Genomic DNA, 17,233 nt, shown 5'->3' on the forward strand with positions numbered 1-17,233 from the left:
GGTATTTATAGATTTCGTAGAACCGTTAGGATCGTTTCTTGAAATCCGAGCTTCGATCTCCACCCTCCATGTGTGCCCATTGTTTTAGAAAACCATGGGACATCCAAAACCCGCCCACAAGATGCAAGAAACCATGGGTGAAGGTGTGTAACAGCTGGAAATGGCTGGAAAGCATTTCTGCTGATCTGGGAGGGGCTTACGGACCATAAGCAACCCCATACGGTCCGTAAGGGACCTGCAGACCAGCTATGTTTTCATTTTGACAGTTTTGGCCCCTGTGCGCGTATAGTCGTGTTTTGGCACTTCTAACACCCGTCAAACCCATTTTTGAGCTCTATAAGGATGTTAAAGTATAGGGAACATAAAACATGCTCAAAAATATGCCGGATGTCGGTTCGTTTGGTCGTACGATTGCGTTGTTCGGTTAATTACGACGGAAGTCGTGACGGACGCAAAAACGGTCCAAATTGCGCGATGAATGGGTTTTTGACAAGCCAAAAACTAAAACATAATATTTTAATGCTTACATAAATTTTTGGATGTCCGGAAGTATTCAGAACGTAAGTTATGCGCGAAAATGCAAACTTATGCACTTTTTGACGCTTTTAGTCCCTGAATGAGCATAAAGTTTATTTTAGCACACCGAACCCCTCAAAGCCTATTTCTAAGCTATGTAAAGGATATTTAGGGTGTGTTTTACTTATGATCATGTTCCGGAATGTTCGTTACAGTTCAAATCGGCATACTTTCGCAGTTTGTCAATTTTAGTCCCTGTAAGCGAATTGACTTAATTTTGCCATACCAAAGCCTTCAAAACTTATTTCTAAGTTATGTAAAGGTTATTTAAGGTATGTTAAGCATGAATTGATGTTCCGGAGTATTTGTCGCGTATAACTGATTACGTTTTCGCACCAGTTTGCGTATAATTCTCCAGAAAGCGATATAGAGTTTGAAATCGAATAAAAGTTTAACATGAAAAACATCAAACATAAACAAACAAACATAGGGATCAAATAGCTTTATTTCATTGATAATTGAACTGTTTACAATGATTACAAGCACAGATGTCACAATAATCCTGTTTTAATCAGTATTGCTTGATAACAAATAACATTAGGGGTTAATGACCGCATCCTGAATATCCTTGGCTCATTTAAAAAGTGAATGGCCACAACTTAAGCACAAGGTGTAGGCATAACTCCTCCTGTTGCGTATATAAAAGATATACTCACTCGTAAGGGTAACTTCTTGTGAGACTATATTTATGGTGTGTCGATTAATCTTGATCGGTTTGTATAATCACCGGCCCTAAATGTTGGACAAACATGTAAATCTGATACAAGATTTTCATTAATAAAATTGTCCCAAGTTATAAAAGAGTTTTTGTGGCTTGTGCATTCATATCAATTTTCTTAAACATTTTCAAAATGAGTCAGCTAATTGTATTTACCAGTGTAAACTGACGTATTTTCCAAAAAGGTTAAGTGACAGTTATTGTACGTAAATTGGCTAGGAGCTCAGGGCGTTAATAAGGAATCTTGCAAGTTCTAGATGCCTAAAGTCTATTGAACAATGTTTATGTTTCCGTTTTAAGATCCGCCTGTGGATCCTCTTACATTCCGTTTGTAATACTTATGTTACTTTCACTCGGTTTGTAATATATTTTATTTTAGTCTTCCGCTGTGCATTGAACTGTGATTATTTGACTATGATGATATCAACTACGTCACGATACTCCCCACCGGGCCCACCGGTAATACGTGGAAATATTGGGGTGTGACACAATGAATCTAGTTGGATTTGATATTGTATTAGGAATGGATTGGTTAATAGCCAATAAAGCCAGTATTTTATGTGATCAAAAGTCAATACAAGTAAGTTCACAAAGGGTGAAAAGATCACAATTAAAGGAGATAAGCCAACTCGATCTACGAAATTCATCTCTTGATGAAAACAGCTAGTTATGCAAGGAAAGGATCACTAGTGTATATGATTTCCATAATCACTAACCCTAAAGAAAAAGAATTGAAAGATATTCCCGTAGTATCTCAACTCTCCTAAAATCCTTAAAACATCCCTATATGTTTTAAAATACACCCAGTATACGACAAACGGCCCCGAAATACCTCTATTTTAATAAAAATCATATAAAAACAGTATTTTAATCCGCTCGCGGGGCGCAACACAGAAAGAGAGGTCTGTCGCGGGCCGCGACCCTCTTGACACCAGGCGCAACCCTAGGTCACCACGTATCCCTATCGTGTCGAAGCTAGCCGTTGATTCAGCAACCCTAGGGCCTACCCTAGAGGCTCTCACGGGGCGCGAAGGCCCCTTGTTTCTCTCTCGCGGGCCGCCAGAAACCCCTGATCAGGCCCAATAAATTGGGAGTTCAGGCTTCAGTTTCCAAATCGCTCACAATCGACTTTCTCTCTCAAAATTCTGAATAGTAATTATAATTCTCGGGCACAATACCCACTAAAAAGCGAAGCTTTACCTCGATGTAAGTATCATAACCCCCGGTTACGTATTAGTTACGCTGCCCGATTGATCTAGTGCTCCGTAATGCACGTCTAGTGTAACACCCACCCGGTAACCCGAGTGATTATGAACAATTGATACACTTACAGCCGAAACAAACTAAACTTTCATTAAAACTTATAATAGTCTGAGTACAACACTTTATTTGTTTACAATATTTTGGCAACTAAGAACTCCTTGATCTTCTAAAACTCCACAACTGTTAAGTAGTTCCTATAGCTTTCCTCATGACTCACCTGAGATAAGTATACTCAAAACGACGTCAGATATATACTGGTGAGCTCATACTATACATTTTTTTATAAAGACAGACCACAATTTACATTATATGAATACACAATATGGGCATGTGACCACATTATAGTCAGGTTGGGCCTCATTGAACCTTATAGGTCACATTTGACTTGTCACAAATCACCGTACAAGAGACATACTGGTCCTCAAGCTGTGTCCCCCTACGGCCGTCACATAGGTATGAGTGTGTGTCGCTGGACCTTATAAGCACGAAGTGCCTGTGGGTACAACACCTTATTACCCTTCCCAGAGTGACACACCTCATTAAGCATAATACGATCCCATATACCCCTACTGACACATGCATACTGCAGCATTCTCATTATTACCAGTTATGGACGAGTATACTATCACAGTTTAAAAGACAAGTATGATGACTCACCTGATTAGCAATTGCTTAACTGCCGCTAGTACGACTGGGTTATGTCTCAAGGTCCTGACACAATTACATAATCCTAGGTTAGGTAATGGTACACCTAACTAGTCATTATCATGGTTGGATATTGGTTAGCACTGCCTTGCTTAAGCATGGTTGATCAGTCTATGCTTAACTAAGGCTAGGCTACCCAATACCCGCCCCTAACAATAACCCTAGTACCTAAAAATAATACTAACATTACTACTACTAATAATAGTATTACTACTGATAATAATAATACTCCTATTAACTACTAAAATTAAATAATAAATAACTAAACATAAACGTAAACAAGAGCATACCTTAAAACTATCTACGGTACGTTGATGTAGAGTTTCCCTACTCCTGCTTCTACTCGCTCTCCAAAAACGACTATTAACAACACCCAACGGGGTATCGTATACTCGGGATTCTCTATACTAGAGCGGTTCTGTTAAAGAAACTGGTACCTAAACAAACTACTGAGACTCTTATTTAAAGGAAGCAAGCAGGCACCTCAAATTATTTCTGAGGCGATGTGGGATCAAATGACGTGCCTACCTGCCTGCTTGACCTGCTAGCTTGCTTGCTTATATATATTATTTCAGTTGCTTCACTTGTTTTTCTCGTATAACTTTTAAAATATGACGTTTTATAAAACGACGAATATGTCATTAGAACGAGCATATTTTTATCTACGTTTTAACCTAAGTTTCATTAAAAACGGAGTAAGGTCAAAAACAATATATTTAATTATTAATATTAAACGGTCTCCTATATTAGCCCAGGCTTGTCAAGATATTTCACCTTTCACACCATCATCTTACTCGTTTAACAATATATGAAATATAAATTACATATTTCATACGTTTATAACCAGTACATTAAGGTTCGGGGTATTACATCCTTCCCTCCTTACAAAAATTTCGTCCTCGAAATTTGTCATCACTTAAAAAGATGAGGGTACTTATCTTTCATTATGTTTTCTAATTCCCATGTAAAGTTGGGTCCATGACGTGCGTTCCACTTGACTTTGACTAACGGGATTTCCTTTTTGCGTTACTTTTTAACCTTCCTATCTTCGATTTGTAGTGGTTTTTCAATGAATTTGAGTTTTTCGTCAACCTGTACGTCTTCCAGGGGTATTTGTTGAGCTTCGTCCACCAGGCACTTCCTTAAATTTGATACATGTAAAGTATTATGTATTCCTGCCAGCTGTTCAGGAAGTTTTAGCCGATAAGCCACTGGTCCTACTTTGCTTGTTACTTCAAACAGCCCAATGTATCGGGGTTTCAACTTTCCCTTCTTTCCAAACCGAATCACTCCTTTCAGGGGTGATACCTTCAGCATTACTTTATCCCCTAGTTGGAATTCTAGGGGTTTACGCCTCTGATCTGCATAACTCTTTTGTCGATCTTGAGCACTTTTCATCATTTCTTTTATTTGTTGGATCTTATCTGTGGTCTCCACAATGATTTCTGGAATGATTTCTGGTCCTGCTAGTTGACTTTCCCCTACTTCCGTCCAACAGATAGGAGTTTGGCACTTTCTTCCGTATAAAGCTTCATAAGGTGCAGCTTTGATGCTGGCGTGATAGTTATTATTGTAGGCGAATTCGATGAGTGGTAGATGAGTGTCCCAACTTCCACCAAAATCAATTACACAAGCCCGAAGCATATCTTCTAATGTTTGAATAGTCCGTTCAATCTGCCCATCCGTCTGAGGATGATATGCAGTGCTTAGACTAAGCTTGGTTCCCAACTCATGTTGGAAACTTTGCCAGAATTTAGATGTGAAATGACTATCTTTGTCTGATATGATCGATACAGGCACCCCATGTCGCGAGACTATTTCTTTGATGTAAATTTGAGCTAGCTTGTTCATCTTATAGACCTCACAAATTGGCACGAAGTATGCAGACTTGGTCAATCTGTCCACTATTACCCAAATGGTATCATAGCTATGACTTAACCTTGGGAGCTTCGTGATAAAATCCATGGTGATTTTCTCCCATTTCCATTTTGGAATCTCTAGTTGTTGCAAGTATCCAGAGGGTTTTTGATGTTCTGCCTTCACCTTAAGGCATGTAAGGCACTTTTCCACATAATGGGCAACAGATCGCTTCATTCCCGACCACCAATAATCTCTCCTTAAATCCTTATACATCTTGTCACTGCCAGGGTGAATGGAATACTTAGACTTGTGAGTTTCCTCTAAGATTGTATCCTGCAGTCCTTCAAAATTAGGAACGTATATCCTATTGTTGAACCTAAGGATATTATCATTTCCCATTGTTAGTAGCTTCAGTCTCCCAATCATTCTTTCTTTTACAATATGATTCTCTTTTTAGGCTTCTTGTTGTATATTCTTAACTTGATCTAAGAGACTAGTTTTAACCTCTATTCTGGTTGCACGAATTCTTATTAGTTGAGGTTTCTCTTTTCTACGTAGAGCATCTGCTACTATGTTTGCCTTACCTGGATGGTATTGGATCTCACAGTCGTAATCACTTAATAACTCCATCCATCGTCTCTGACGCATATTGAGCTCCTTCTGCTCAAATATGTGTTTTAAACTTTTATGGTCACTATAGATAGTGCACTTTGTACCGTAAAGATAGTGCCTCCAAATTTTCAACACGAACACTATGGCACCAAGTTTCAAATCATGGGTTGTGTAGTTCCGCTCATGAATCTTCAACTGTCTAGAGGCGTAGGCAATCACTTTGCGTCTTTGTGTCACGGCCCCCGCCCCCGGTTTGACCCGGATCAGGAGCCGCGGGACAGGAAACACGCGGTAGTCAAGTTTACAGCGGAAGTCTTTAGCAGGATCGTTTTAATTATTGAAAATGCCCGAGTATTATTTATTTACATTTCGGGATAACCTCGTAATTTTCATCATTTCATTATTTTACAAACATGTTTATTTATTTATATGAGCCACTACTTCAAGCTTGAGGGTGCTCCGTAGCACGTGTACTGATTTCACAGTATGTCACCTGAAACATGTTGTAAAAAGGTTTTGTCAGCGGGGAAATACTGAGTGAATCATTCAGTTTTGTTTAAGACGACATATAGTTATAAATTACAGCATAAGAGCGATTACAATGGCATTATCTTATTTTATATCTGGTATTGCCACCCGTGTGACGATGGTCATATCACTATTGGGTCCAGTCACCCAATTAGTGACGTTTTATCACTGTTAGGGCTTGTAGCCTAACCACTGTTAGGGCTTACTGCCTAACCCTGTGAGAAATTAGTAATGTGCACAATACCCCACTAACCAGCGGTCAAGATAACCACGACTTAATCCCTGTAATTATAACACTTTGAAAATAATTTGGAGTATTGTAAAACAGTTTGATAAAAAGAAGAATGACTCACATTGCAGATTTAACGAGCAGTGTATAAGCCTACTGATTAGCCTTGATTATTTCTAATCTAACAATAATGCACACAAAACAGGATTAGTGATCAATACAGCAGTTACGATAATTCCCCGAGATCAATTTTGACAATGAATGTCCAAGTGCAATACTTCGGCTCATTTATCAAAATGACAAACGATAAAGTATAGTACTTCAACTCGTATATCGAATTATCGACAACGACAAAGCATAGCCCAATGTGGGCAGCACTTAGACATTCTTTGAATGTATTGATTCCGGAAACTGAATCGTAATAGCGATCGAGTAATTACCCTGTTCTGCGGCAGCGATTCGATAATAGTGTGTGTGTTGGACTGTTTTGCTTATAACTCGGCCTATGTAACTCCGATTTTTGTCGTTCAAGTGTCAAAATTCAAGTCCCAACCCCTGCTATTTATACTGAATTTTTGACACCGTCGCGTAGCGCGAGGGGTACCCCCTTAGCCGTCGCGCTACGCGAGTGACCACCCTATTTTCATAGGGTAGCCCTTCGTGCAGGTAGGCTTGCTGTGTCGATGGTTTTATAAATTTCGAATTTTATAATGAGTTATGAAGATAATCGTTATTAGGGTTTTGCCCCCCCCCCCCCCCTGAGTTTTAGGGCCCCTGATCCTGATTCTGATTGTTCTGGAAATTCTAGGGTTAGTGCAGAATTACTTGGGTGTCTCAATTAGGGTTTTCTTAATAGCTAATTACTATCCTAATTATGGATTTTGGTGACAGTTGTTACATCCTCCCCACCTTAATAAAAATCTCGTCCTCGAGATTTACTGGAATAGATAAGGGTATCTTTACTTCATTTCTAATTTCAGTTTGTAGATATATTCAGATTCTTTCTTTGAGTTCTATTAATATTATTGTTTATGTGTAAAAATTTTACTCGTCTATCCTTTATTCGTAGTGATTTCTTTATGAATTTTGACTTTTCGTTTATCTCTTTTTCTTGAAGAGACACTACCAGGGATTTGTCTATCAACTATTTCTGGAAATTGGATATATGAAATATATCATGTATTCTAACTATTTTGTCGAGTAGTTTGAAAATAATAAACTACTAATCTTATTGGAAATGGTCCTACGTATCTTTAGACTTAGTTTTCTTTTCTTAATAATTTCTTTCAAGGAGATATTTTTAATAATATTTTGTTTCCAACTTGAACTTTAATGGATTTGGTTTATAGTCGTCTTCAGTCTTTCCCTTTGGGATACTAAATATTATAGTTGTATTTACTCCAATATGTATCTTAAATTCTTATGACCTGTATGGGTAATAACTTTATCTTCTTACAGATAGTGGTTTCTAATCTGAAGGTTAAATTTATGCTATAAGATTTTAAAGCTTCTTTTGATTTAGATTTTTATTTAACCTTAATTGTTTTAGCTTATTTTAGGGATATATATTTTATCAAATATACCATCTATAGTATCTATTTGAATTTACAGAATTCCAAATTTTCTTTTAGGGATTGCAGAATTTGCCATTTAATATTGTTCGAAACACAAATCTATTGTGGACGAATACCTAGTATTTGAAAATTGAGCAAAATAAATTTTTATTCCTAGAGAATAGGTATTGATTTCTAATTTATTTCTCTATAATCGATATATCTTTTCCTTAATCCTTCCTTTCTATTAATACGGAAGTTTTTATAAAGAAGTTGAGCAAAGTTGGTTATTATTCCTATAACATTGAATCCGGCTAATTTATTAATAACAAATTTTACAGAAAAGTTTACGTCCTATTAATTCTATCTGTGCTTCTTGCAAAATATTATTTATTCTAACAAAATCTGCGTCAACTGTAAAAGTTGGCCTAAGGTTTGGTTAAAGGTAAATTAAAGACTTGGCAAAATGAAGTATTTATGAAACTTTGGTTTGCTCTAGAGTCAAATAATTCTTTTGCTTAATCGTCGGAAATTTTAAAACGTACCAACTATGATGTCAGGAATTAATTCAGCTTCCTGAGTAGTTAATTGGAAAGCTCTTGCATTTCTCTTGGTAGTCCCTTCTGTAGGTTTTGTCTTTTCGTTTGCTGGGTTGCCTAATTTCGGGCAGTTAGTTTTGTAATGTCCAGCTTCTCCGCAATTGTAGCAGGTTATTGCCTTCTTTTTCCTGCAATCCTCTTCCCGATGTCCTGGAATTTTGCAGAAATTGCAACATCCTTTGCATTTTCCAAAATGCCTGCTGTTGCAAGTATCGCAAAATGGGATGGTAGGAAATCGCTCATTTCCTCGTTTCCTGAGATGGTTATTATTACCTACATGGAATTCTTGGGAAATTTTCTGGGCTAAATCCTTCCTCCTATTTTCTTCCCGAGTGCGTACCAGTCCATCAGTTAGGGTGTTGGCTAATTCTACCGCATCGTCAATTGTACGAGGTCTCGCAGCTTTGACAATGTCACGAATTTCGCTAATTAAACCCCAGATATAGCGAGATATAAGTACCGATTCTGGCGAAGCCAGTGTAGGTACAATTCTGGCATACTCAAAGAATTTTGAAGTATACCCTCGACAATCTACGTCCACCATTCGGTGACTTAAAAACTTATTTGCCATTTGCTCTTTCTCATATTCGGGACAAAATTTTCTTTCTATTAATCGCTTAAATTCTTCCCAACCTATGGCATAGGCTATGTCACTTCCTTTGGCTTGTAACATGGTATTCCACCATTCTAATGCTTCTTCTTTGAAAAGGTGTGACGCATACATAACTTTATCTTCCTCAACACATTTACTTATTCTAATCACTGCCTCAGTTTTCTCTAACCAACGTAGTGCCGCAGTTGCCCCTTCATTGCCTGCGAATTCTACAGGTTTACAGGCAAGAAACTCCTTATAAGTGCAACCAGGTGTTGCAACTTTCTTTTTCTTAGGGAGCGGAGCTCGTCGCGGTTCATTATCATGATTAGCATGATCATTACCTCCGTTTACGCTATTACTGAAATTATCTTCAGAAATACGTTTACTAGGAATGATTTGCTGTGGTTCTATGGGATTTTTAACAGCATTGACAATTGCTGGAATAGCGTTGGCTATCCCTTGAGCAATCATTGTTGGAATAGTGTTGGCTATCCCTTGAGCAACAATATTTTCTATATCCTGCCTAGTCATATATTGACCCCCTGACTGTTGCTCAGATTGATTACCTTCGTTAACTGGTTCATTATTAGCGTGTTCCATTGGATAACTGATTTATAGATAAATAATTAGTATACAAGAAATAATCTAATGTTACACTTAATTGCACATAACCACGTGTACCCAATTCTGTAAATTTTTTATGATATTTATTATATCATGCTTCTATATACAATTGTTTTATTATTTATTTTACACATACTAGTTTTATTTATTACTATTACATAATCGTAATTTCATAAATTCTCGATCCTTTTGCTAAATAATAGTCTAGTAACGGTATTTCCTTGGATCGTATTTCCAGGAGATTTGTTTTCCAATCTCTTGAATCCTATTCCCAATATTTATTAGTTCCTGATCCAAGTGGTGAAGTCTAGCTGTATTCTCGTTACTCTTTTGGTGGATTTGGTAAAGGGTTCAGTTGGAACTGAGGAAAAAAAAACTTATAGGGATTATTCTGTAATTGTATTTCATGAATCAACCATTCGTCTATATCGGAAGGTCGTGAGCGGATCAAAGGATTTGAAATAGCTGGGTCTAAGTTCGTTGGTAGTTGTGTTTCATCACAGGGCTTAATAGTATTGAAATTTTCTAATACGAAATCTAACTCTTCTTGAGATGGTAATCTCTCAATTTGCCTAGAACTTTCTTCAATTTCTGTTTTCTTAGGCTCGAGAGGTAAAGCATTAAATTCTATAGGTTCCTCCCTGGCTGGTATATACCTATTGAAATCTCTGGAAACCTCTATTCTTACTGGATAGAGATTTAAGTTCTGGAGGGCATTTAGACAAATCACTCATTCTGTTTACACACAATTATTATGTCAGAATTTATAACAAATTTGGTAGAAATACTCGTTTATTTATCCGAACAACTAGAATTTAGAGCACCCTAGATTTTATAAATTTATTTATTTACTGAATAAGGCTTCTAGATTTTGTAAAGACACTAAAATTTTATTTTATTTGCTACACATATAAAATTTGTTTCATGTTATATGCAATTAATCAGATAATAAAACACATAATCACAGAATAGCAATTTAATAAAGATTAAGTATTTTCTAAATAATTAATAGGCTTAAATCAGTGGCTTGATTAGTGGCTCTGATACCACCTCTTTCCTGTCACGGCCCCCGCCCCCGGTTTGACCCGGATCAGGAGCCGCGGGACAGGAAACACGCGGTAGTCAAGTTTACAGCGGAAGTCTTTAGCAGGATCGTTTTAATTATTGAAAATGCCCGAGTATTATTTATTTACATTTCGGGATAACCTCGTAATTTTCATCATTTCATTATTTTACAAACATGTTTATTTATTTATATGAGCCACTACTTCAAGCTTGAGGGTGCTCCGTAGCACGTGTACTGATTTCACAGTATGTCACCTGAAACATGTTGTAAAAAGGTTTTGTCAGCGGGGAAATACTGAGTGAATCATTCAGTTTTGTTTAAGACGACATATAGTTATAAATTACAGCATAAGAGCGATTACAATGGCATTATCTTATTTTATATCTGGTATTGCCACCCGTGTGACGATGGTCATATCACTATTGGGTCCAGTCACCCAATTAGTGACGTTTTATCACTGTTAGGGCTTGTAGCCTAACCACTGTTAGGGCTTACTGCCTAACCCTGTGAGAAATTAGTAATGTGCACAATACCCCACTAACCAGCGGTCAAGATAACCACGACTTAATCCCTGTAATTATAACACTTTGAAAATAATTTGGAGTATTGTAAAACAGTTTGATAAAAAGAAGAATGACTCACATTGCAGATTTAACGAGCAGTGTATAAGCCTACTGATTAGCCTTGATTATTTCTAATCTAACAATAATGCACACAAAACAGGATTAGTGATCAATACAGCAGTTACGATAATTCCCCGAGATCAATTTTGACAATGAATGTCCAAGTGCAATACTTCGGCTCATTTATCAAAATGACAAACGATAAAGTATAGTACTTCAACTCGTATATCGAATTATCGACAACGACAAAGCATAGCCCAATGTGGGCAGCACTTAGACATTCTTTGAATGTATTGATTCCGGAAACTGAATCGTAATAGCGATCGAGTAATTACCCTGTTCTGCGGCAGCGATTCGATAATAGTGTGTGTGTTGGACTGTTTTGCTTATAACTCGGCCTATGTAACTCCGATTTTTGTCGTTCAAGTGTCAAAATTCAAGTCCCAACCCCTGCTATTTATACTGAATTTTTGACACCGTCGCGTAGCGCGAGGGGTACCCCCTTAGCCGTCGCGCTACGCGAGTGACCACCCTATTTTCATAGGGTAGCCCTTCGTGCAGGTAGGCTTGCTGTGTCGATGGTTTTATAAATTTCGAATTTTATAATGAGTTATGAAGATAATCGTTATTAGGGTTTTGCCCCCCCCTGAGTTTTAGGGCCCCTGATCCTGATTCTGATTGTTCTGGAAATTCTAGGGTTAGTGCAGAATTACTTGGGTGTCTCAATTAGGGTTTTCTTAATAGCTAATTACTATCCTAATTATGGATTTTGGTGACAGTTGTTACACTTTGCATGAGTACACATCCCATACCATAGTGAGATGCATCACAGTAGATGGTAAAATATTTTATTCCCTCAGGAAGTGACAGTATTGGGGTGCTACATAACTTATTCTTTAACGTGTTAAAGGCTTCTTCTTGTTTAGGTCCCCAATTAAACTTAGAGGCTTTCTGGGTTAGTGTGGTTAATGGTGTTGCAATATTTGAGAAGTCTCGAATAAACCTTCTATAGTATCCTGCTAACCCCAGAAATCTTCTGATTTCAGTGGGATTCTTCGGTACTTCCCATTTCTTGATGGCCTCGATCTTTGCAGGGTCAACTTGTATTCCATGTTCATTTATCACGTGGCCTAGGAATTGCACCTCACGTATCCAAAATTCACACTTAGAGAACTTTGCATAAAGTTTCTCTTTCTTGAGCAATTCAAGGACTGCTCTCAGGTGTTGTTCATGTTCAGCCTCATTCTTAGAGTAGATAAGGATATCGTCAATGAAAACAATCACAAACTTATCGAGGTAAGGTTTACAAACCCTGTTCATGAGGTCCATGAACACTGCAGGTGCATTGGTTAATCCAAATGGCATTACCAAAAATTCGTAATGACCATACCTAGTCCTGAAGACGTCTTAGGTATGTCTTCTAGTGCAACTTTCACTTGGTGGTATCCAGACCTCAAGTCTATTTTAGAGAAATAACTTGCCCCTTGTAATTGATCAAACAAGTCGTCGATCCTGGGTAAAGGGTATTTATTCTTTATAGTGGCTTTATTCAAGTCTCTATAATCGATGCACATGCGCATCGTCCCATCTCTCTTCTTGATAAACAAGATGGGTGCTCCCCATAGCGACGAACTGGGTTAGATAAACCCCTTGTCAAGCAACTCTTGTAGTTGCTTCTTGAGTTCTTGCATTTCTGTCGGGGCTAGTCTGTACGGCGACTTAACAATCGGTGATGTACCGGGAACTAGGTTAATCCAAAACTCAACCTGTCTATCCGATGGTAGTCCCGAGAGCTCATCGGGAAACACTTCGGGGTATTCTCGTACTACTGGCACGTCCTCGACCTTCTGTTTTTCTGTAGTGTTTACGACATATGCTAAAAAGGCAACATACCCTTTCCTTAGGCATTTATGTGCTTGTGCTATCGTGATGAGGTTCTTAGCCTTGTCAGTGCGGTCTCCCGATACAGTTAGCTGTTTGCCGTTGGGTAATCTGAGTCGGACGATCCTTTTGTCACATATAACTTCCGCATGATATGGTGTCAACCAGTCCATTCCTATGACTATGTCGAATTCTCCAAGTTCCATAGGCATTAGGTCTATAGGGATAACATGGTTGTTTAAGCTTATTTTACAATTCTTAACAATGTCAACTATCTCTTTTTGACTTCCATCAGCCATTTCTACTGTAAAGGCATGATCTAGGTTTTGGGACGCCTGGTTCAAGTAAGGTCTAAAGGTAGTCGACACTAGACTTCTATTTGCACCGGTATCAAATAACACACGCGCATATACATCATTTACGAGATACGTACCCATGATAACATCTGTATTAGTCTTGGCTTCTTCCGTGGTGAGTACAAATGCACGCCCTTTTGGCTGATTTGGTTGTGTCTTATTATTTCTTTTGAGTTCGGGACATTCGGATCTCATGTGGTTAGGGTCTCCACATCCGAAACACTTCTTCTTTTCCTTGCATTCTTGAAGAGAATGACCCGTCTTTTTACAATTTGGACAAGGAAAACGGCATTCCCCCGTATGAAAGCGTTTGCAAATTTGACATTGAGGAAATGTTTTAGGCCTTTTAAAGTTGTTATTCTGGGTGTCCCCTTTCTTTCTTCCCACTTCCTTTTTGGTGCGTGAGATTCAGCCTGCCGCAGAATTATCTCAGCAGCCATGACGGCGCCAGCCTCAACAGTTTCTGCAAAAGTCTTGGGGGATTTGGATTTGATAAACACCCTCATTTCAGAGGGTAGACCCCAAATAAACCTATTGATCAGTTGTTCCTTAGTCAATGCTAAATAAGAAACCAGTCGAGATATGTCACTGAAACGAGAAACATACTCTCGATAGGTTTTATTTCCCATTTTTAACTGAAAGAATTCCACTTCCAGTTGCTCAATCTCACTGGGAGGACAATACTTAGCAAGAAACTTATGAATAAACTCCTCCCACTTCATCTCCTTAACCTTTTCTTTTCCCTCTATTCGGACCACAATGTTCCACCAGTGAAGGGCTTCAGCTTCAAACATATGTACGGCGAACCGTACTTTGTTGCGGTCATTACATTCACATAGGTCTATTACTGACTCCATTCTGTTGAGCCAGTCTTAAGCTTCTAGTGCTCCCTTTCTTCCGTCGAAGGACTGAGGTTTACAGGACATGAAGTGCTTATAAGAACATTCCTTTGATTTGGAATATTCACCTTTTCGTTCTAGTGGCATGGTTGCAATAGTGTTTTTCTTTTCGCCCATTCTTTCCCTTTGTACTGGCATGGAGGCAGCTAAGCTTTCTTCAGGTTGTTCTCCAGATTGGTTAACATTACCGGTTTGTGCATTTGTTATTACCTTAGCCACTTCCACGGCTATATTGTGGATATCCTCAGTATTTAGACGCATGCTTGTACTACACCGGGATCTGACACTGTGAGAGGGAGTTCGAGTCCTATAAGAACTTTCATCTCCCCTTCTGTTATTCTGATTATTTCTAGACCCTTGTTCATCTCTATGTTCAGACATTGTGTCCTTCCTATAGGAATATGAGTATAAAGAGTTACTGATATGTATGATACATCATTATAATATAACAACTATATACGTCACATAGATATATATATATATAGCACATAAAAAGGCACAACATAGTTTACTTCTAGCGTCACTCAATTGACTATGCAAGTACTTTTCCTGAGAACATGTTATTTGGCCTAGTCTGAGTGTGCTATTAATCTTTAGAGAACTACTGGTTAAAGCTTAGGCATTCCTGCAATACCTAATTCGCTAAAACCTCGGGCTCAGATACCAACTGTAACACCCACCCCGTAACCCGGGTGATTATGCACAATTGATACATTTACAGCGGAAACAAACTAAACTTTCATTAAAACTTATAATAGTCTGAGTACAACACTTTAATTATTTACAATCTTTTGGCAACTAAGAACTCCTTGATCTTCTAAAACTCCACAACTGTCAAGTAGTTCCTATAGCTTTCCTCATGACTCACCTGAGATAAGTATACTCAAAACGACGTCAGATATATACTGGTGAGCTCATACTATACAATTTTTATAAAGATAGACCACAATTTACATTATATGCATACACAATATGGGCATGTGACCACATTATAGTCAGGTTGGGCCTCATTGAACCTTATAGGTCACATTTGAATTGTCCCAAACCACCGTACAAGAGATATACTGGTCCTCCAGCTGTGTCCCCCTACGACCGTCACATAGGTATGAGTGTGTGTCGCTGGACCTTATAAGCACGAAGTGCCTGTGGGTACAACACCTTATTACCCTTCCCAGAGTGACACACCTTATTAAGCATAATAGGATCCCATATACCCCTACTGACACATGCATACTGCAACATTCTCATTATTACCAGTTATGGACGAGTATACTATCACAGTTTAAAAGACAAGTATGATGACTCACCTGATTAGCAATTGCTTAACTGCCGCTAGTACGACTGGGTTATGTCTCAAGGTCCTGACACAATTACATAATCCTAGGTTAGGTAATGATACACCTAACTAGTCATTATCATGGTTGGATATTGGTTAGCGCTGCCTTGTTTAAGCATGGTTGATTAGTCTATGCTTAACTAAGGCTAGGCTACCCAATACCCGCCCCTAACAATAACCCTAGTACCTAAAAATAATACTAACATTACTACTACTAATAATAATATTACTACTAATAATAATAATACTCCTATTAACTACTAAAATTAAATAATAAATAACTAAACATAAACGTAAACAATAGCATACCTTAAAACTATCTACGGTACGTTGATGTAGAGTTTCGCTACTCCTGCTCCTACTCACTCTCCAAAAACGACTATTAACAACACCTAACTGGGCATCGTATACTCGGGATTCTCTATACTAGAGCGTTTTTGTTAAAGAAACTGGTACCTAAACAAACTATTGAGACTCTTATTAAAGGAAGCAAGCAGGCACCTAAAATTATTTCTGAGGCGATGTGGGATCAAGTGACGTGCCTACCTGCTTGCTTGACCTGCTAGCTTGCTTGCTTATATATATTAATTCAGTTGCTTCACTCGTTTTTCTCGTATAACTTTTAAAATATGACGTTTTATAAAACGACGAATATGTCATTAGAACGAGCATATTTTTTATCTACGTTTTAACCTAAGTTTCATTAAAAACGGAGTAAGGTCAATAATAATATATTTAATTATTAATATTAAACGGTCTCCTATATTAGCCCAGGCTTGTCAAGATATTTCACCTTTCACACCATCATCTTACTCGTTTAACAATATATGAAATATAAATTACATATTTCATACGTTTATAACCAGTACATTAAGGTTCGGTGTATTACATCAAGGCTCTGCCTGATTCAGTCGTTAGAGTTCTGTCTCGGGGAGGGGATAGCTAATGTAAATTCGTTTATTATAAGAACGCGTGTGCATTGTTTAATTTAATAGATTATAACCAGGAAGTCATAGGGAAATACCTAAATTAGCTATGTGGGTTAATCCTCTTTTGTGAAACCTTTTTTGTGAATTGTTTTTACAAAACCTCAATTGTTTCAAAGTATAATTAACAGTGATTGAGTATTTGTAAATCTACAATTATCGTCGGTATGTTGGGGTTTTGTATACATAAATTGTTACTACACTGTGAGTAGTAACATTACCAC

General features: G+C 37.9%; 1 protein-coding gene across 1 annotated transcript; it reads right to left on the minus strand.

Annotated features, from left to right (window-relative positions):
• Positions 1-13,979: 13,979 nt before the first annotated feature.
• On the minus strand, positions 13,980-14,645 carry LOC110942731. Its single transcript, XM_022184497.1, has one exon. It carries the CDS (start codon positions 14,643-14,645, stop codon positions 13,980-13,982), a length of 666 nt encoding a protein of 221 aa, XP_022040189.1.
• Positions 14,646-17,233: the final 2,588 nt, after the last annotated feature.

This window comes from Helianthus annuus, chromosome 5 (genome assembly GCF_002127325.2).
Source record: "Helianthus annuus cultivar XRQ/B chromosome 5, HanXRQr2.0-SUNRISE, whole genome shotgun sequence".
Taxonomy (NCBI): Eukaryota; Viridiplantae; Streptophyta; class Magnoliopsida; order Asterales; family Asteraceae; genus Helianthus; species Helianthus annuus.